At 41.1% G+C, this 19,382-nt stretch overlaps 1 protein-coding gene across 1 annotated transcript in view; it reads right to left on the bottom strand.

Moving 5' to 3' along the window:
- Positions 1-19,382, bottom strand: part of GRIN3A (glutamate ionotropic receptor NMDA type subunit 3A) — a 75,664-nt gene that overhangs the window by 10,519 nt on the left and 45,763 nt on the right. Inside the window, 3 exon segments of the mRNA XM_030003845.1 lie at positions 6,421-6,572; positions 8,900-9,015; positions 11,041-11,186. Coding sequence (XP_029859705.1) covers positions 6,421-6,572; positions 8,900-9,015; positions 11,041-11,186 — 414 coding nt within the window.

Here is a 19,382-nt window from a genome sequence, read left to right as displayed (position 1 = left end):
TCATTCTTACGGCTTTCTGTGCTCTCAGAGAAGTGGGAGCACTGAAGTAGTATGTATTTAATCTCTTTAGAGAGATTATCCTTAGCAAAGACAGACATGTGACTGTGGCTTTAGGGTTTCAAGTGCCAAATTTTAAGATACTGTAAATCACTGTCTCACATTAGGAAGACAAGTTCCTTTCCCCTCTTGTAAGGAGCTTTGCACAGATCTGGAAAAAAACTTCCTTTTGTAATAGATCTTTTTCTTTCAACTCATCCATTATCCAAGACCTGTCCATAGTGGGAAGAACAACAATACACATATCTTCTGAATTAGGTACTGAGATGTTTGCTTCTGTGTTATTACAGGCTGGTGAATTGCGAATAACAGCTTTGTCTCCTCAAATAGTGAACTATTTTTTTTTTCAGTTTCAATAGGTGAATCTAAATCTGCTACTCATTTCCAGGAGACTCAAAACATGCTTTTCCTGACTCTGTTGTCAGACTCCATACACAATACACTCCTTTCTTCAGGATCATTGCATAAACTACTTTTTTCCCCAGGGCAAGTCCAGGTGCCACTGGCTCTTCCCACACTGAGATGACCCCTTTACAATGCGATGTCTGTCATTTTGTGATAACCTTCTTCATAATGATCCCAGTCCTCCAGTGGGCAAGGACCAGCTCTCCTCCCCAGACAGCATACGTGCAGACTGAGCAAATTGTCTTGGAAGCAAAATCTTTGTTCCTGTTCTTGTGTTTGTTTTTCATGCACTAGTAACAAGGTACTGTGAAAGGTGACTGATAGGCAGCTTTTATATATGAGCACAGGGCAGTTTGTTCCCTTTGTGGAGGGGTCTGCATGGCCTTCTCTTGACACCTGCAGTCCACCAGAGACAAACATATAAACCGCAGTTTCAAGGTAATGGCTAGAAAAATGACTGTTGAGTTGTCAAATGATTGGTATAAAAAAAAAGAAACTAACTGTTGACCTTTAAGGAGACTGGGCAAAACTCAGAGCAGAAAGGGACAATTTGCTGGATGACAATGGGATGAAATCATGGCAAGATGAATGAGGCGCTGTCTGATTGTGCACCCTGGGCGATGCCAAGGCCAAAGATCACCAATTCAGGCATAAGTCACAGCAGGTCAAGTTTGAGCAAATTCCTTCAAAGATGCTGGAGAAGAGCCGTCAGTGATCCCACCACTGATGAGAGAAGAGAGGATGAAAGGACTTCTGTCTTTACTGTATGCCTGGCCTGGATCAGATGGAAGCCCATGGTCAATGACCAATCCCCACCATTGGTGGCATGGACCACTCCCTCAGGCACTGGCAGGAGGTGCGCAGCACTATGCCTTCCCCAGTGTCCGCACCCATGGAAAGTAGTGGGTCTGCAGTAACAGGGTCAGTTTGGGCTGCCATTATGTGTATGTTTGCGTATACTGTTATTGTAAATGTCACCTTAGATACTGCTTGTGTGAAGCATCAATAAGTTGTTGATGTTAATAGTTGGGATAGTGTTACGTAACAATACATGATTTTTTATTCCACATACTGGTTGTTATCTGACTGAACAGCCAGTCTATGTGCAAATCAGTCTCTAAGTTTTAGAGCTTCAGTTGTCCTGTGACACTTGTGAATAGAGAATATATAAGCCTTTCAAGTGAAATAGAGGATACGGTTTTAACAATAACATTTAAAAAAATGTAGCTTAAAAGCTATGAAGCAGCCTGTATGCGTAGTTAGCTTTTCCCAAAGCCTGACTACTCCCTGGACCAGGAGGGGGCCTTCTCTTTCATACTGTCTGAGGAAACCACAGTGTGCCAGCTCATCTTCTAAACACCCTGCCCTGATCATTACTGCCTGGTCTGAACAGTCAAAACCACTCCTAATTGACAGACAACTTGCTTGTTCAGGCCATCCACCCTGCCTGCTGACATAGTGGCTTAGTGCTGTAGCTGTTTTGCTACCATGAGCAGAAGGTTGCAAAGCTGCCAATTCACTGTATTTTGGTTCCCCAAAATGCCACAGAAAGTATGAATTTGCAGTCTCTCCTGAGCTTGGGTGGAGCTAATGTGCTGGAGGCGAAAGTCCCAGGAGCCTGGCTCCTGCTGAGGTGGCATTAATGAGAATAACAGTAGGGTAGAGGAAGGGCTAAGTGTATTGTATGCAAATTGAAAACAAATTACACTGATTATGTCCAGATGTAATATGTGCAAATATAACTCTGTCAACCCCACTTCCCTCCTGCACCATGCTCTGCCCTAAGTAGGGACTTAGCAAATTTACAACAAAGAAATTCCTTTGAGACTAGAATATGACAATTTTAAATCAAGAGTACTCAAGCGATATTGCTAGTGGCTAGCAATCAGCGTGAACAGTCACTGCTACCAACAATTACAATTACTTGTGGTGGTGAAGGTAAGATGCAATTCACTGCAGCAATTCATTCTAAGTTTGAGTTAGCTGCATCCCCCAGGAATGATCCAATGGGCGCTGGCCAGAGTAAGATGCTTTGGACAAGTGCTTTTGCTGAAGATGTTCATACAAAACAGTGGAGTCAAGCCCTACTGACCTCTGCACTTTCAAACTCATCTTTATTTGGCTTCTCAGCTTGAGGAGTCACTGCAAATTTTCTAGCCCCAGTCTGAATCATGCCTTTCAAAGACAGCTTTGTTTTCAAATGCAATTTAGAATGAGCAAAGTGCTGCCAGATAGAGAGACATGGAAGGAGCTAGCAGTGAGTTTTGCCACTGGAAATACAATTTCCCGGTATAAGATTAGAAAAAATTGATGTGTAGGAAGATGAATCTCAAAACAAATCTAAAGAAAAATTAACCTTGGTGGGCAAGAGTGGCAGGTGGATAAGAATCAGGTAGAGCCTAAAGAGGTAATGACAAAAAAGGAAGATGGCTATTTCACCCATTTAAAGGCTATACTGATCAATATTTCACCTACATATGTTCCCATTTTTGGGTCATTACCCTTGGTCAACAGGCACAGACCAAATTTATCACAAAGACATAGAAAAGTAGAAAGCCTTACTCCAGCTATCAAAAGGCAATTGCCGGGTCTTAGTTTGGCATATAATCCATGTGAATGACTACCCACTTAGAAGCTGAGACTTTTTAAAAAATGAATTATTTGCTTCTGTGTTGAACATTGTCTACACTTCAGTGAATCTGTTGAATGTTACTGTGACTGACTGCAAGGAGTTAAATAACGGAGATTTCTATGCTGTACAGGAGTAAAGGATACAAACTGACATAAAGACAAAGAATAATTCCCATGCTTCTTGATGTAATGATGGAGTAGCTATGGTTTAGAGAGTGTCTGCTGCTTGGCCCTGTTTAGTTTAGTAAATTTGTCCCAGCTGTGAAATTGCAAGTTCTAAAATCTGCAAGTTCTTGGCCAAGCGGAGTAGATGAAGAGCAGGGTATGCTCATGGGAGATGAGGTGGAAGTAGAATAATTCAGGAAGAGGAAAGTCTGGACTTAGCAGAGCTTATCCTACAACGGCACACACTTACAAGTGGTCTTTTGTTTCTGCTCGCTCTTTCTGATTGCATAAGGCCTTTGAGTTTGTGAAGCTTTGTTCAAAGACAGTCTTTTGAGTGACTTCAGAGTCCTTCAGTTCAGTTACCTGAACCAGCTTGCTGGACCTTGGTCTCTGGAGAAAAACTCAGTTATGCATGTTGGGTTAGCACAACTGAAAACTAAATAAGGACTACAGTCAGATAACCAGCCCCCAAGCAGCTAGACCTGCCTTCCTTTCTGGCCATCATGTGAGGGTTACACTCAAAAGACTGAACTACTTTAAAGCACGGTATGTCTTCCAGCTGTGACCCCATGCTTAAAAACTCCTGCTATTCAACACTGAGAAAAAAGGAATTCCATAACCTATTCATGTGACAAAATAATATTTTTTTTTTTTTTCCAGACTGGAGCAGCTTTTTTCTCACCTCCTCTCCCTTTGTTGGCAGGCCTTGAGGAATCTTTGAGTACTTACACCATGTAATTGTTTTTTCATGCCATGAACACAGGGAATTTTAAGGCTTACCTGAAAACCAGTGACTCTCAGTATTGCATGCATTGAACATGAAGGAGTTAATGAAAATCTAGGGAAGCAAAAGAACTGGGTTTGCCTCAGAGAAAATCTACTAGCAATAGCTGTGCAGGAAAATGGTATGGTCTTTCCTCATATTTTTAAATTGCAAAGGGCTTTCAGAAGAGTAACTGTAAAAATTACATGCTGCCTATTAGATTTTTTTCTCTCCAGTTTGAATGCAAGGTATTCTATCTTTGCTCATGTTTGTTTTTCTTCTCAAAAGGACAAATCCAATTGGTTTTATAATATGCCTTCTGCAGTTTGACCAGCCAGGGCTTATTTTTTCTACTACTGTATTTGCTACAGCAGGAAAAAAGTTCCTGTTTCTAGAAACAGTCGTGAGATCCTAAGGCTTAGAGCAATCATCTCCAAACTTTTTTTGATCACACACCTTTATCAGTAACTTTTTGAGCATGCACCCCCATATATGTATATTTATTTGTAATTTATATACATATATATATTACTGAAGTTCTAATACTGTCTTCCTGCAACCCAGTGGATCGTCTCACACACTCCCAGGGGCTGGAGGTACCCCACTCTTAGAGACCACTGGCTTAAAGCAGCAAGTATGTCTTCTGGGAGAAAAAATAGTACTACATAAAACCGTATCATTTAACTGGAAGATGTTTAGAAATGATTCTGTGTCTTAGCTATTTCTCTAGAAATACAGAGAATACAGCCCTGGGTACAACTACTGCAGTAAGATTCTCGTGATCAAAGGAAGCTCCTTATGTCTCATCACTGGGGAATTACTAAGAAGGAAAGTTTGTCTCTGCTATAAGAGTTTTCAGTTTTAAGACAGTTTAAATTTACCATTGGGTAATTTTCATGAGATTTAATTCAAAAGACTGTGTTAAAAAAGTAGAGTAACAAGAGGTCATTGAATGAAGTGCTTGTCAGGAACAGATATGTCAGCTACATTAAAAAGAAAATTCCCCAGATACATGTCTTGTTAGATGATAATATAATCTTCAGATAAGCTAGATCAGAAATAGCAGTGAATACACACTTTTGTTTAAATGTGCTTTCTTGTGTTGAATTAATCACAGAAAAAAGAAAAAATTAAGTTGAATAAAAATAAACTGAATTTTCTTCTATGAATGTCTGATGTTAAAATATAATTTATTTCATATTGACACAATCTTAATGAAAAAGTAAAAAACATAGTAAGAGATGCAGAAATACCCCAACAAACTATGTATTTAAAAAGTCAAATAAAGATTTTCTTTGTCTTATCTCCAAAAAATGCTATTTTTCTAGTGATTTAGTCAGAGCAGCAGTCAGAGGTTTGCAGACAAGATGCCTAGGTGACTACTGAAGAGGGGCAGTCAGAGCCCTAGGAAGCTGGGCTACTCTTTTAGGGGAGAACAGCCATGCCACCACTTCCTTGGCGAACACGTAGGGTTGGTTTGATATTTGGCTGAACACTCTGAGGAGGAGATAGCATAATTCTAGCTACGTGTTTTGTACCAGTGAGAATATGTAACCTATGTCTTTCGGAAGATCTTGAACTAAAGTGTATGCTCTAAGCTTCAGGCATGCTGGATCTTTTGATTCCTCAGTACTTTATCTTTTTTTACTTGACAGTCTAGGGAACTTGACAAAAACCTGCTATTCTGACAAGAGCAGTCTTTTTCTCATAAATAATGGCCTACATCTTCAGCTGCCACGAGCTGGCATAACTCCTCTGATCTGATACCAGGATGTAATCCATGGAGATTTACTTCCATTTTCTGTAGATCTACTTAGACGTGAGACCTGCTTCTCTTCTGTTCTTAGCATGATATCTTAGTGGACCGTTTCTGGGCTGAAGTTCTATCTTTGGTACAAGTAGCTGCCACCCATGTTAGGAAGTGGTCAGGGTTATATTAGAAATTTTGGATGTACTAAATTCCCACTCTCTCTGCTTCTTTTGCTCTTGTTAGTCTCTGTGTTAGCTATTCTACCTATCGCTCCCGTGTGAGATGGTTCAGAATCACTGACAGATCCTGTAGATGGTGATACACATAACTGAGTGGAATCATATAGATTTGTTGTGCAGTGTGCCAGATCACTTTTTTAATGCTACGTTACATGCCCTGTTTGCCTCCAGAAGTGCTCTCTGATGCATGCACTGCATGCCTAACTTAGCAGCACAGTCTTGCTGATGTTTTTCTTGTGCTCTGATCTGAATGCTGCTGGGCTTAGCATCTATTGCTTTTGAAGCCTCGTGCTTCCCTTCAGCTGCAGCCCATATCTGTCACGTGTATGTGTACTGGACATTGTGAATAAGGAGAAATAATTGGCAACTTGAGCAAATCCTCATTTATGTGACCCAAGTTCATCGCTTACCTCCGTGACAGCAAAGCTTCTTTTCCCACATGGAACAACCTTGTACCATTTGTCATGCAGAACATCCATGAAACCGTGGGACTTGTACTGGCTTATCAGTTCAGAGATGTTTGAGGTGAGCGGAGAGTTGGGGGGAAGACCAATACCATATCCTAGAAGGAAAAACAGTACAACCATCTCTCTCTTACTTGTTTGCTTTTTTGCTAAATTATGTTCATTTCAGCTATCAACTATCAGTGTGGCAGATCAAGTTGGCATTCTGTTTCAGCAAGCCAGTTCAAACCTGGATGCTGGCTTACTGTGGACTGAGAATGCTAAGATGAGACTTTTTGCTGTGCAAAATAAAGTAGCCTAATACAAACAGGATATGTAGATTCAAAATTATTAAGGCCACAAAAGCAGTATGTACAACTGGAGCTTCAAAAACTTAAGATGGAGGAACAGATAGACGAATAAATCTGTTTTCTCTAGAAACACAGCCTTTTGCATGCCCTTGCCATGGGTTCTTCTTTTTTACTTTGTTTTAGCAATGCAAAAGTGCCTTAATGTCAAGTAACCCATTCTGTGATCCATTTACATTGTTAGAGCGGTGGATGTGACTGTGGTGTCAGATGTGACATTTTCTTTTCTTCCTATGCATTTTCTGAGCTGTGTGCATGTAAATGTATATGGAAGCAGTCTGTATTGTTGTCACACAGCAATTTAAAGCCCAGGGGCTATGCTTTGTGTTCATGCAGTTATACTCTGGCAGTGACATGGACCTTCAGACAGTAATAAATACAGTTTTTAGCCACTGTGTCATCTTTTACCACATTAAAGTGCTGGTAAAGGACTTAACTGTAAGTGAAAATGGATTCAGTAACTCTAAATATGGTCTTTCAATTTGCAGAATCTGGGTTTTGACTTCAGAAAAACAACTACAATTCATGCCTGGAAGACATGCAGTTGCATGCAGAGATGGCCTGCCAATTGCCTTGAAAGATTCCTTTTTAGTCCACTGTGGATTTCTGCTTTTCAGTTCAGAATTCAGAATTTCAGACTGTCTCCTTTAAAAAAAAAAACAACAACACAGGAAGAAAGAAAAAAAACCCCATAAATGTATGAGTGGTACATTTGCTGTCACAGTGGCTTTCTTTTCAGTGATGCAGAGTGATGTGGTGATATGTGTACTTACAACGCATTAGTGTCCCATGCTGCTGATTTTTGTACATTGTGCCTGTATTTCCACCTGAATATATTTGCTAACATTGAAGGAATGTTTTCAGAGAAGGCATAGCTAGGGTTCACAAACACCACAGTTTCAGCATATTTGTTTCGTAATTGGGTGATATGAAGTCCAGTTACATAAAAACATATACTTTGGGATGTATTTGTTTTTTCTGTATTGAAATTTGCTTTACTTGATTCAAAGGTGTGGAAGCTGATGGTTTACTTCAGTAGAGCTGACCTTTCTGAAATGGAAGATTTATCAGGTTGCATGTGCATGGTGAAACATGCAGCTGCACACACACAAATCTTGCTATAGCCTGAACAGCTCTCTGTGCATATATCCTCCCTGACAAGAAAAAGAAAAGAAGAAAATGGATTGCTTTGAGGTCTTTGGTGTGAATTCAAATGGGAGACACTAATGAGGTATAGCAAAAAGGAGCATTCTACAAAATGCCTAGTGCTGGTGACTTGTAGCTGAAATGATTAAAATGCTCAGCTTCCCCGGCCTTCATTTAGCATATTGCCTTCCTCAATCAGGTTTCAACATTTCTGAAGGAGGTTGTTTTAATGTGTGATGGGAGCGACCAGGGGAGGAAAAAGGGAGCTTCAACCATTTTCACTGGCCATCTATCACAAAAGTGATTCCTGAAGTCTAATAGCTGCCAACGTGCTCACCCATGCTGGGGCACAGCTTCAGACAAGCCTTGCTTCCAGGCTGCCTTCCGATCTGTCCTTGCTAATACACCAGGGCTGCAGGAGGCTACATACCAGGGTAGAGAAGCTCCCTTCTCTAGCTTCAATTAGCTACAGATTCAGTGGGAATCTTAAGCTGACCTTTAAAATGGGAATAGTGTTTGTCTGCTTCAGATGAGAGCGAAACTGTAGAACAGCGTTTTGAACACATTTCACTGAGTTTTGAACATGTGTAATGAAAGTAAGCCTACAAAAAGCAAGCCTCATTTCAGGAGCTGCTTTATTTCATTGTGAGCAGCGAAATGGACTGTGCCTCCTACTTGTTTGGAGACAGACTGTCTGAGCACTTTGAATAATTCCTATATAGATCATGGCAACAGATGGTACAAATGATCTGAAAGCTCAAAAACTACAAAAAAGGGTAAAACCTTCATTCAGCTTAATTACTGAGAATTTTACCATGATCTTCAAGGGGTCTGCAGTTTCACCTGCATACTTCCTTTGAGAATATCAAATCACAATAAAGCAAATGCAACACATGAGAAATAGAGCAGTATGTTATAAACCTGATTATTACCTTCAATGGCAAAGGGTTTTCCCACAGTTAGAAGCTTGCAGTCAGCATCTATTGATACTTCATAATCTAAGAGTGCTTTATCCATGATGAAGGCATCAAGTTTCTCTGGATCATGCCTGTATTCAACACCAAAGTCAGAAACAGAATCACTTCATAGTCTAAGATTCAGTGATGCTCACTGAACATTTATCTGTGCAGTTCTGGGGAAGATTACTGATTGAAAACAGAGACCAGGGACTGATATTTTAAATGCAAACCTGATTTATATTTTGAAGAAAGGAATTGTGCATGAAATATAAACTTTGTGCATCTAGAGCAGGACAGCGGGCATAGGACTTCTTTTGCTCCCATGAAGTACTACTGAAAGATGGAAAATACTACAGTATGTTAGACTTTGACTCAACTGAAAGGTAGCACAAGCTTTATTGGAAAAGATAAAAAATTGCTAAAATACTAGTGCTGTCTTGGGTTCTTTGTGATGTTAAAGTTACAGTCATTAGGGCAGAAACGCAGGAGGATAACTCATACAAAGGTGTTTCTCCTGCTTACTCCTTGAATATGAGGTAAATTAATTTCTTCACCCAGATCAGCTTTTCTCGATGTTCAGTCTTCATTAACACAGAGGACTGAATTTTACTAACATAATCATTTATGAAAAACATGCTTGCATAAAATGATGATATAAAAGAACAGTTGCAGTGCCTATTCTCATCTGATCCATGGACTGCACCCTCCACTCTTGTCACCTTAAAGGTCTGGGTGTTCTCCTGATGTGAAGTTACATGACTTCATTGATTTCAATGGATTGATTCCACTTTAACCCAAAGGAACTACCATGTATCTTAATTATCATCAGGATGGGTCTGCGAAAAATATGTAAACAGGAAACAACTTCTGATGAAAAATTCGCAGGCTATCTGTTATGCAACTTCTATGTGCAAAATGAATGAATTATTTCAAGCTTATTATCACCCCTCCTGTTTCCTGGCAGAGTGAATCAATTGTGTGACCCCAGATTGTTAGGCACAAATGTCTGAAACACAGTGATACCATGATTCCCTAAAGCAAGAAGACTTGGTGTTTATTACTTTTTACCAGTCCAATGCTTCTTTTACTCATTTTAATGATAAAGGCTTTAAGGTTTCTCTCTGAGAACCTTCTCCCAGCATGCTGAAGATGCTGAGGAACCTCATTCGCAGCTTTTGCTTGGACTGTGATGTTTTTTTCTGAATGTTTCTCATTGCCTGGTAAAGGGCTCTCAAGCACAGAAACCTGCCGGATATATATGCTGGCCATGCTTGAAGGCACCCTAGCAGTTACTGTGAAGACTTCTTCCCCTGGAAAACACTCCAGCTGGTACTATGCTAGCTTGCTCTCCAAGCATCACTCCCTCCAGGGGATTACATGCTTTCTTCTCTATCTGCCACACTCCCTTCAATAACTGTTTTGTGGGATAAGTGACACTGAAAGTGGGAAACAGTCCTGGTTTCAGCTGGGATAGAGTTAATTTTCTTTCTAGTAGCTGGTATAGTGTTATGCTTTGGATTTAGTATGAGAATAAGGTAGATAACACATTGATATTTTCAGTTGTTGCTAAGTAGTGTTTAGACTAAGTCAAGGACTTTTCAGCTTCTCATGACCAGCCAGCAAGAAGGCTGGAGGGGCACAAGAAGTTGGCGGGGGGGGGGGACACACAGCCAGGACAGCTGACCCAAACTGGCTAAAGGAGTATTCCATACTATATGACATCATGCCCAGTGTATAAACTCGGGGCAGTTGGCCAGGGGGGGATCACTGCTTGGGAATTGACTGGGCATTGGTCAGTGAGTGGTGAGCAATTGCATTGTGCATCACTTGTTTTATATATTCCAATTCTTTTATTATTATTATTATTGTCATTTTATTATTATCATTATTATTTTCTTCCTTTCTGTCCTATTAAACTGTTCTTATCTCGACCCATGAGTTTTCTTTTTTCCCTGATTCTCTCCCCCATCCTAGTGGATGGGGAGGGAAGTGAGTGAGTGGCGCATGGTGCTTAGTTGCTGGCTGGGGTTAAACCATGACAGAAAGCCATCACCATCTCCCTGCCATGCATTCTGGTCAAGGGACAAGATCTGCTGTTGCATGCAGAGGCTCACTTTAGATATGCCACGCCATCCGGGGTTGCAGGGACATTGTACCGTCGCATGTACTCATGCATCTCTGGGAAGCTTTGCCTCACATAGTCTTCTGCGCTGCTTTCTCGCACGGTTCCAAACCGAAACCCTTGGGATGGGTGGTGGAGCTGAGGAGATGAAATTACAGATTAGCAGTCATTTGCCTCCTTCACATCTGGTATCTTGGTCTTATGTGTGAACAGTTTGTCAGAAATTCTCAGCATTCATAAACTTGTCTCTGATGTTTTCTTGCAGTCAGCTTTCCACATCACAGAAAAAGTTTGAAAAGACTTACCAAGTGACTGATTAGCCTGTTTATGTACTCTCAGGATTTTCTTCAAATGTGAAAAACATTTCCCTTGAGACACCCTGAACCCCTAAATCCAGGTGTTTAGTTAGATTATTTGTCTTTAAACCAGTCAATGCTTCAGGAAGTGTCATGAGAAGCCTCCAGGCTTGCTAGGTTCCACTTTCTGGGTCTCTGGGTATCCAGCAAAGGACCCACAGTCTGGATTTGTTTTGGCAGAATGTCTTTTATTGACTCCTTAAGGATGAGATTTAGTCTTCTGCAGAAGGGTAGCACCACCATTTCATCTCTAGAAGCCTAGACACCATACCACAGACCACTGCTGTCTTTACTGCTATTCTCCACAGAGATACTAAGGACTGAAGTGTTGCAGACACCAGAAAGTCTCCCCTGGCAGTGAGAAGGAGGAAGAATACCCCTCAGCATAGCCCAGGCTGTAAGCTTGATTACCAGGCTATACACATACAGATAATTTTTGCAGTTCTGTGTTCTTTCCTTTTCACAACTGGCTCCACCTTCTGTATTAAAGCCCCAAGTAGTTTAGATGTTCACAAGTTTCACAGACCTCTGTTTCTAAAGTACCTTACTTGTCTTTGAAGCATTTAGTGACTTGTGGGGAAATTCTCAAATTGCAGTGGAGGTGTCAAGTGCTGTCCCCTACTATGCCAAGCACTTCCTTGAGATGGCCGAGTGTTGCCAAGACCATACTAATTGGAAAGCCTTCAGCAATGTACCAGTCTCTAAAAGGTCAAACTTTCAGAGCACAGGAAGCCAAATAAAGCTAAGGCTTAAGTAGTCATGCTCTATTTGCTTCCCAGGAAGCTCATGGTCTTCACAGCAGCTTGCAAAGATGATCTCACCATGGCCATGCTCTGCTTTGCAAAGACCAAACAAAGAGGCATTCTGCCGGTCCGTCTGGCTGTCTGCATTATCATCTATGTAAAACAGAGTAGGGCAACACAAAGCAATACAAAAGACCTTTACCACTCTTCTTTTTAATTACCCAATGAATAAAAGAGTATTTCTAGCTTTTTTAAGAATAACAGAGGTAGGATGTAAATGCACAGTCATCTAGTTCAGTCTGAAAAGGAACAGAAAAAGGTCTTTTGGATGGTATTCTGATGTCTTGGAAGCTATGAATATACTGTATTTCTGGTAACTGTTATCTGGAGAATGGGCAGGTGCTTTCCACATTGTGCTCTGCTGATCTGGTCCCTGTGTTGCAACCCAGGAATGAGACCTGAGGGTAAACGCCAGACTGTGAGCATGGAGGGAGTCTTGGCATCGTTTTTAAGGTGTTCTGGTCTGGATGACCATGGGACAAGCAATGCAGGATGTGCCTCCATCTGGAGCTGGCCATAGTGCATGCTGTGCCAGAAGGACTGTGGGCGCAGAAGGAAATGTTCTTGCCTGGAAGTGTGGAAGCAGCATTCAAGTGCCAGAAGACATAAATAACACAGAGTTGTGCTGCGACAATACATCACGGAGACTTCCAGCACAATGCTGTCAACCCAAATCTAGGTCTAGTCTCGAGACATTGAAGATGACCTGCTTAATGAATGAGCTTGGAGTGGGCTCTATGCACTCTATGTCCCAAAAAGCTCGTCACCACAGTCAGTGCTATTTTTTTAGGTTTTATTTCCTGGCAGTTTCAGTGAAGAGACCAAAAAACCCACTGAGTCTCAACACTGAACCATACTGCCAGCTTCGAAGTCAACTTAGGTGTTTGTTGTGCTATTTGTGGCCCACCTAGTGATGCCAGTTGCAGTGCAACATCCAATCTGTAGATAAAGACTGCTGATGCCTGACTTCACTGGAAAGTATCCCTCACTCAGATTGTCACCAATATCTATACATCTAGCTAAATATTTAAGCTTCTATGAGAAAGGCTAGTATGAAAGAGAGTAAACTGCACCTCCATGCAATTTTCTGTCCCAAATGCTTTAATGAGGACTGTCCATGCTTTGCTTTGTGTTGGGCACGTTGTCAAATTTTGCCACAGATTATGACAACATTGGACTATGTACGTGCTGGTTTTGGCTGGGATAGAGTTAATTTTCTTCATAGTAGCTAGTATGGGGCTATGTTTTGGATTTGTGCTGAAAACTGGGATTAAACCACAACAATGTATTAGATCAGAAGTCATGTGGCTTAATATCCTGTCTCTAGCAAAACCATAGGTCTGGTGGGAAGTCTTGGAAAGTCTATGTAAGGAAGTTATGTAGTGATCCTTTCCATCCTATGCTCTACCTGCTTCCGGTAATCTATGCTTTTTCTTAAGCATAATTATGTGTCTGCAACTTTGTATTTGATGACTCTTGATTCCTTTTATGAAGGATAAATCTTAATAGTGTTTTAATCCTCTGCGTCTTTTGGGACTTCAATTTTCTTCTTATTGCTGCTTATCGACCTGAGGAAAAGATTTGCTTGCAGCTATATGAATAGCGGACTAACAACGCAAAATGCTGCCAAAAGCAGATAACGGACTACCTGCAGTACCATCACTGCTAATATACTAAGACTGCTAAGCGTTACTTGCTTCAATGGAAGATTAAAATTTAAGGATTGAAACAAGACTCATCAGTTGTCACTGCTGCTTTCTTTCTTTCTGTACTCCTCTCCTGGAAAGATTCTGTGAAAAGATGGAAGCCACAAATACCTGTGTCCCAACAGGATAGGTAAATGTCATAGTCTTTCTGTAAGTCTTGCCTTGTTAGTTGTCTCTTTTTTTATTTATCTTTTCTGTTTCTCATGCTCTGTTTCTTTGGTGTTTCTTATATTTTAAGGGTCTGATATTGAAAGAGTCTTTCTGTTTCTTTAAACCAATAACAGAATCCTAATGTCTTGGGCTTCAGAGAAATCATGAACTCTGAAAAATCAGCATTTGAAGAACCACAATTTGAAGAATCAAGAATGGATTATATTTTTTTTTTCTAACTGGTGATTTGGGGAGACAGTTACTTGCTTTTTTGTCAGTAATAGCAAATATAAAAGCTATCTTACTGAGAAGAAATAGCTATCCAAATTATAGGCCTTTCTAGTATGTGGAGACCACACTTCTGTGTATACTCTACTGTTTTTTCATTCAAAGCTCAGTCAGTGTGAAAGGTGAATAACCATCACAAAGCGGGTAATGGGCACTAGGAACTGTTGACACTTTTTATATCCATAGAGCACCTGGAGATTTGCTAGTGATTCAAGTATGATTAAAAATAAATGAATGCAATAGCTGCAGATCCATCTGCAGACATGAGTTTTCTTGGCACTCAGCTTATGATAACCTCACAAGGTCCCTCCAAAATCAGACAAATATGGCTGTTAGAAACCAAAAAACCATGGTTTGTTTTGACCTAGAGAGAGGCTTTCAGGGGCCAGTGAAGTCCTGGCTTGACAATTCATTGAACAAGAAGTAAAGATAGTTATGGGTACAGATGATATATCCCTCTTTATTCGTCTCTTTAACTGCCAGACCTCCCTTTTGAAGACCTGGGAGCAAAGTAAATCACTCATTTTTTTTAAAAGGGTCATTGCTCCTGAATATAATTGCTTTTTAGCCAATAGGCTAACTCTGTACTTCCAAGGAGCGTCTCCCATGCAGTGCACGAGAGCTAAGGATTGCTGCCGCGCGTGGGACTCATGTTTAGCGAGTAACCATGCCTTTGAATGTTAGCTAGCAAGGCCACCACAGCAAACTGCAAACTGTGCCGGCCGAGCTGCTGAGTTGGAGAAGCAGGGGAATGCCAATTGCCTGGGCAATGTAAGAGTGTGTATATGAATATACCAATGGAGTAGTTAAAAGCCAATGGTTTTCAGGGGTTAAAAAGCTATTTAGTGTTGCTGGTTAGTGGCTCTCCCAAAAAAGGTGAAGGCTCTAGCAGCTAACAATATAATTTTTGCAGCTCAAATACTGGAGATCAGGGATTTCATGTTAGTAATCTGAGTTTTATATCTGAAGCACTGGTGTATACCATGAAAGGCCATACTAGGGTGCATCCCAAATTTTTAGAACCATCTCCCAGTCCACTGTGAGAAAGCTGTTGCACATGAAGTTGTGAGACACCTGGTGACCTCCCATTTGGATCTGGGTTAGTACATGGGGCAAACTCAAGAGATGGCCATGAGAGCCCTTGCAGAGGAGGTATGTAGGATGTAGTGCTGGAGGAGGCTAAGCCCTTGTTGTCTTGAATCACTACTCTGACTTCACAGGTTCAGGGCTGTGGAATGCCAAGTCCAGAGGATCTTGCTGCATAAGTCAGGGACAGGTGGTTCAGGAAGGTGACCCACCTTCTGTGAAGACAGACCTCTTGGGAGGGAGGACTAGGAAATGCTGCTGGGAAGTGCAGGATGAAGGTGCAGGAGAAAGGCTAAAGAGATTTGGAAGTGAGTACGCTTTCTGGAATTGGGGTACCAATGCTGTCCCTGTGACCTCTAAGGACAGTATCTACTGTGGGATGCACAGGCTGTGCCGGTGTTTCCAAGAACAAGTCTCACTGTTTAAGAAAACATACCATGGGTAAGAAAACAAACAAGGCGTAATGTTTTCTTACACTGTGTAAGAAAACAAGGGGTAATGTGAATGCCTGCAAGCACTAAGGAGGTGAAATGATTGTTGGGTCACTTGCATGTAGTGTTTAAGGAAACTCAAGAGCTCTACAGAATACCCAGCTTCTCTGACAGCGCCAGGAAAAGCTTTGGGACTTCTCCGGGTCTTCTGTACCTTGTACAGCATTGTGCTACTAGACAAATGATGTTTGTGCTGCTTACTGCCAAAAGCAAATACTGCAGCTACCAGTTCCCTTGGCTTGGCACCTTATTTCTAGATCTTCTTGGTTTCTGTCTTCTGTGGTTAAAACATCTGCTGAGTGGGAATTGGAGAACTTGTTTTATTTGGGAAGATGTTGAGAAGAATTGGGCATCTGCATACATCTGTGGCTTGGGGTGCCAATTATACATGAAAATACCAATGTGATAAAATCACAGGAGCAGAAACAGGAAAATACAATCCTGAGTGTCAGGGATTTTGCATTACTTGGCACATTCCAGTTTATGTAATACAGTGCCATTGCATTCAGTGCCATCAGCTAGGCTGAGGACACCTAGACTCAGACTTGAAAAGACTCAGGCATAGAAATACCCTGTGCAAGTTGGGATTTAAAACTGAAAATGCATGAGATGGTGCTAGCAGGTAACCTTGACATACTCCAAAGTTGGACTGTTGGGTTTTGAGGTATTTCTAGCAGGTTCTGGCTTCTGTATGACCTTTCAGTGCTGCGAAGCTAGAAGATTTGGCTCCAAGACTTTCCCCCCCTTAGTGCCCTGGTTGTTATGTCTACTATCATTTTGAGGTTTTCATCACACTTGGTTGTCATATCTTTTTGCAGTGTGTAAGAACCCCAGGTGTTCAGAATATAAGTGCAGTGAAAAGATTGTCTCAGCTCCACAAAAGCAGGCAATACAATATTGCCTGCCAATCCCATGGAGTTTGAGCTTGCTGGGAGCTGTGGAGAGACAAGTAAGATCTAAACAGAGCAACTGCTGGGAAGTGAAATTATGGCTATTTTCTATAAGCAATGAAGTGACTGGAATCTAGGAAATGCTTTCCCAGTATTTGACTGATGCGGTGTACTAACTGCCTCACTGAATCTGATTCAGAACTGTTCTGTGCACCTTGATAGCTGGCTGAAGGAAAAATGCTTCAGGAACGTAATTTCTAATTGGCAATTTAAATCATTACAATGATTTCATCATTCATTCAGTTAGCCTCTCCTTTCCAAAATTCAACTCCATGAATTATTCTTTGAAGGAAATGAGAAAGGGGCAACCCAGTATACATTGGACTGCAGTGCCAGTGACTGCATCCTGCAGTGACAGATGCAGAGTTAACATGGATTTGGCTTTTACCACCACATACAATACTGCTTTTTCATTTTAATAGGGTATAGAAAGGGGCAACATGGCTGAAAACACTTTCCTAACTTTACAACAACTTCTGAGGAAAAATTATTATTAAAAGGTTTCAGTAGTTCTACCCCATGATAGTGCTGGTTACCTGGTATAACACCCAGTGTAGTGTTTAATGGACATCTTGTATATCAGCAGAATGGCTGTTAGTGCCAGCACGATCTCTGCCAGGGAACTGCTGCAGAATCTTGAAAAACTTCAGTTTTTCAGTTCAGTTGCAGTTGCTAATTGCTGGAGAGGGGTAGTATTAAGTGGCCTGCTCTGCTGTGAAGAACTGACATGCTTTTAGAGATCTGCTGTTTTGCAATCAGTCTTCTGTCTTTGGCATAAGAAGCAGTATCATTTTATCTTGCCTCACGTAACCAATACATTTAAAAGTGGTTGTCTAGCTGCTAATAGATTTCTTATGACCCACTGATAGAAGAAATGCAATTGTTAGTGCAATGTTTCAGCAGAAAAAGAACAAACCAAATTGAAATACCCCCCCCCCCCCCAAACAATGCAGAACTCTGTTTATGGGCTTTTCCCTACTTATCTGCAAGAGTTTTTGAAAACTAACTAGTGAATATTTATGGGGTGCAGAGGAAGATGAAAGAAAAGAAAATTATTCACAGTGAAGCACATGAATTTCAAATTTTAGCAGATGAAAATTCGCAGCTGAACTTCTGGAAGTGGAGGCTTTGTTCAGAAACTGTCCCATGTGTTCAGGCTTGGGAGGTGGAGACGTTCCCAGGGCCTCCAGGAGATGGTGTATGCAGAATACATTTGAAAGCTCACTTTGCCTTCTCTGTTGCAAAAAGTGTCAGTGGAGCTGATTCTTGGCTTGTCAGGGTAATGTAAGATTTTGTTAAAATCCTGTCACTTTGAATCCAACTCACCTAGGTCATTAGTTGGCATAAATCTTTACAGCTGCATTGAAGTCAATAAGCAGTTTCAATCTAGAAACAAATGCACAGTCCAGTACTGACAGTTATTCTCCTGCATTGCAAAAAAAGCATACATGAAAAGAAATTGTGACTTAGGTCTCTCTTTAAAAATATAAAGCTTCTGTATTGACACTTCTTGTGTGAGTGCTAATAATTAATTATAAGATCTGCTCTGCTCTGTGTGATGCAGAAGCTGTACAGCTAAGGAATAAGACTAGGGACTCTAGTGTGTGGTAGGTAGGTTAATTTCTGAAGACTGCCCTGCTGATTGAGTTGCTGGGCAGTGTTTTAGTGCACAAAGCTCCATAACAACAGAACCCTGGTGAAGATGCACTTAAAGGTGTGTTTATCCCTGTTTCTTAATAGCACTTAAAAAGTTTTCTGGACAGAGGGATCTTTGAGCTGGAATTTATTCCAGGAGAGCTGAGAACTGTAAGATAGTAAGTGTAAATTATTGTAGGAAAAATGGATAGACTGAGAAAAAAAAAGGTATATAATTCCCAACAGGCAATAGATCACTGTTTCCAGTTGTACTTCAGCAGCACAAAACAGCCATAAAAATGCTCCAGACTGAGTCACTTCATCGACCGTGTTCTGCTTCCTACCTGTAAAATAGGGCTAATGCTGCTCTAAGGCAGATGAAGTCCTTTTCAAATTAGAAGCAAGGGAAGGAGAGCTGTTTGGCTGAATACATGCTCAAACTACCAAAGAGACATGGGAGATTTCTGGTTAAATAATCCCTCTTGTCCTTCCATCCCAAGTCTCAGGTCTGTGGAGGAAAAGCTATCACACTTCTCTACAAGCACCTGAGGGCTGGAGGGGGAACCTAATGTGACAGTAGCTTAAAGTGTAGGTAGCTTTCTCGCCTTCAAAACAATCATCTTTCAAATCCTTTTTCTTACCAATTTCTCCTGCTCTAGCTGTTGCTGGTTGCTTAGGGCAACGCTGTCAGTCCTCCTGCCCACTGGCCATATGGCAATTGTCCCCCAGGTACCAGGGCTGAACATGGTCCTTTGTGCTGACACTGTAAACTTGTAAGGCAAGGCTAGTGCTCTATGGTTTCCAGGAAAGGAACAGGCAATGGTTTCGTGTTGCAAATGTGTCACCAGTTACTAGGATGAAGAGGTTTC

The sequence above is a fragment of the Aquila chrysaetos genome, chromosome Z, assembly GCF_900496995.4.
Source record: "Aquila chrysaetos chrysaetos chromosome Z, bAquChr1.4, whole genome shotgun sequence".
NCBI classification, from domain to species: Eukaryota; Metazoa; Chordata; class Aves; order Accipitriformes; family Accipitridae; genus Aquila; species Aquila chrysaetos.
This window is presented reverse-complemented; position numbering and strand designations above follow the sequence as displayed.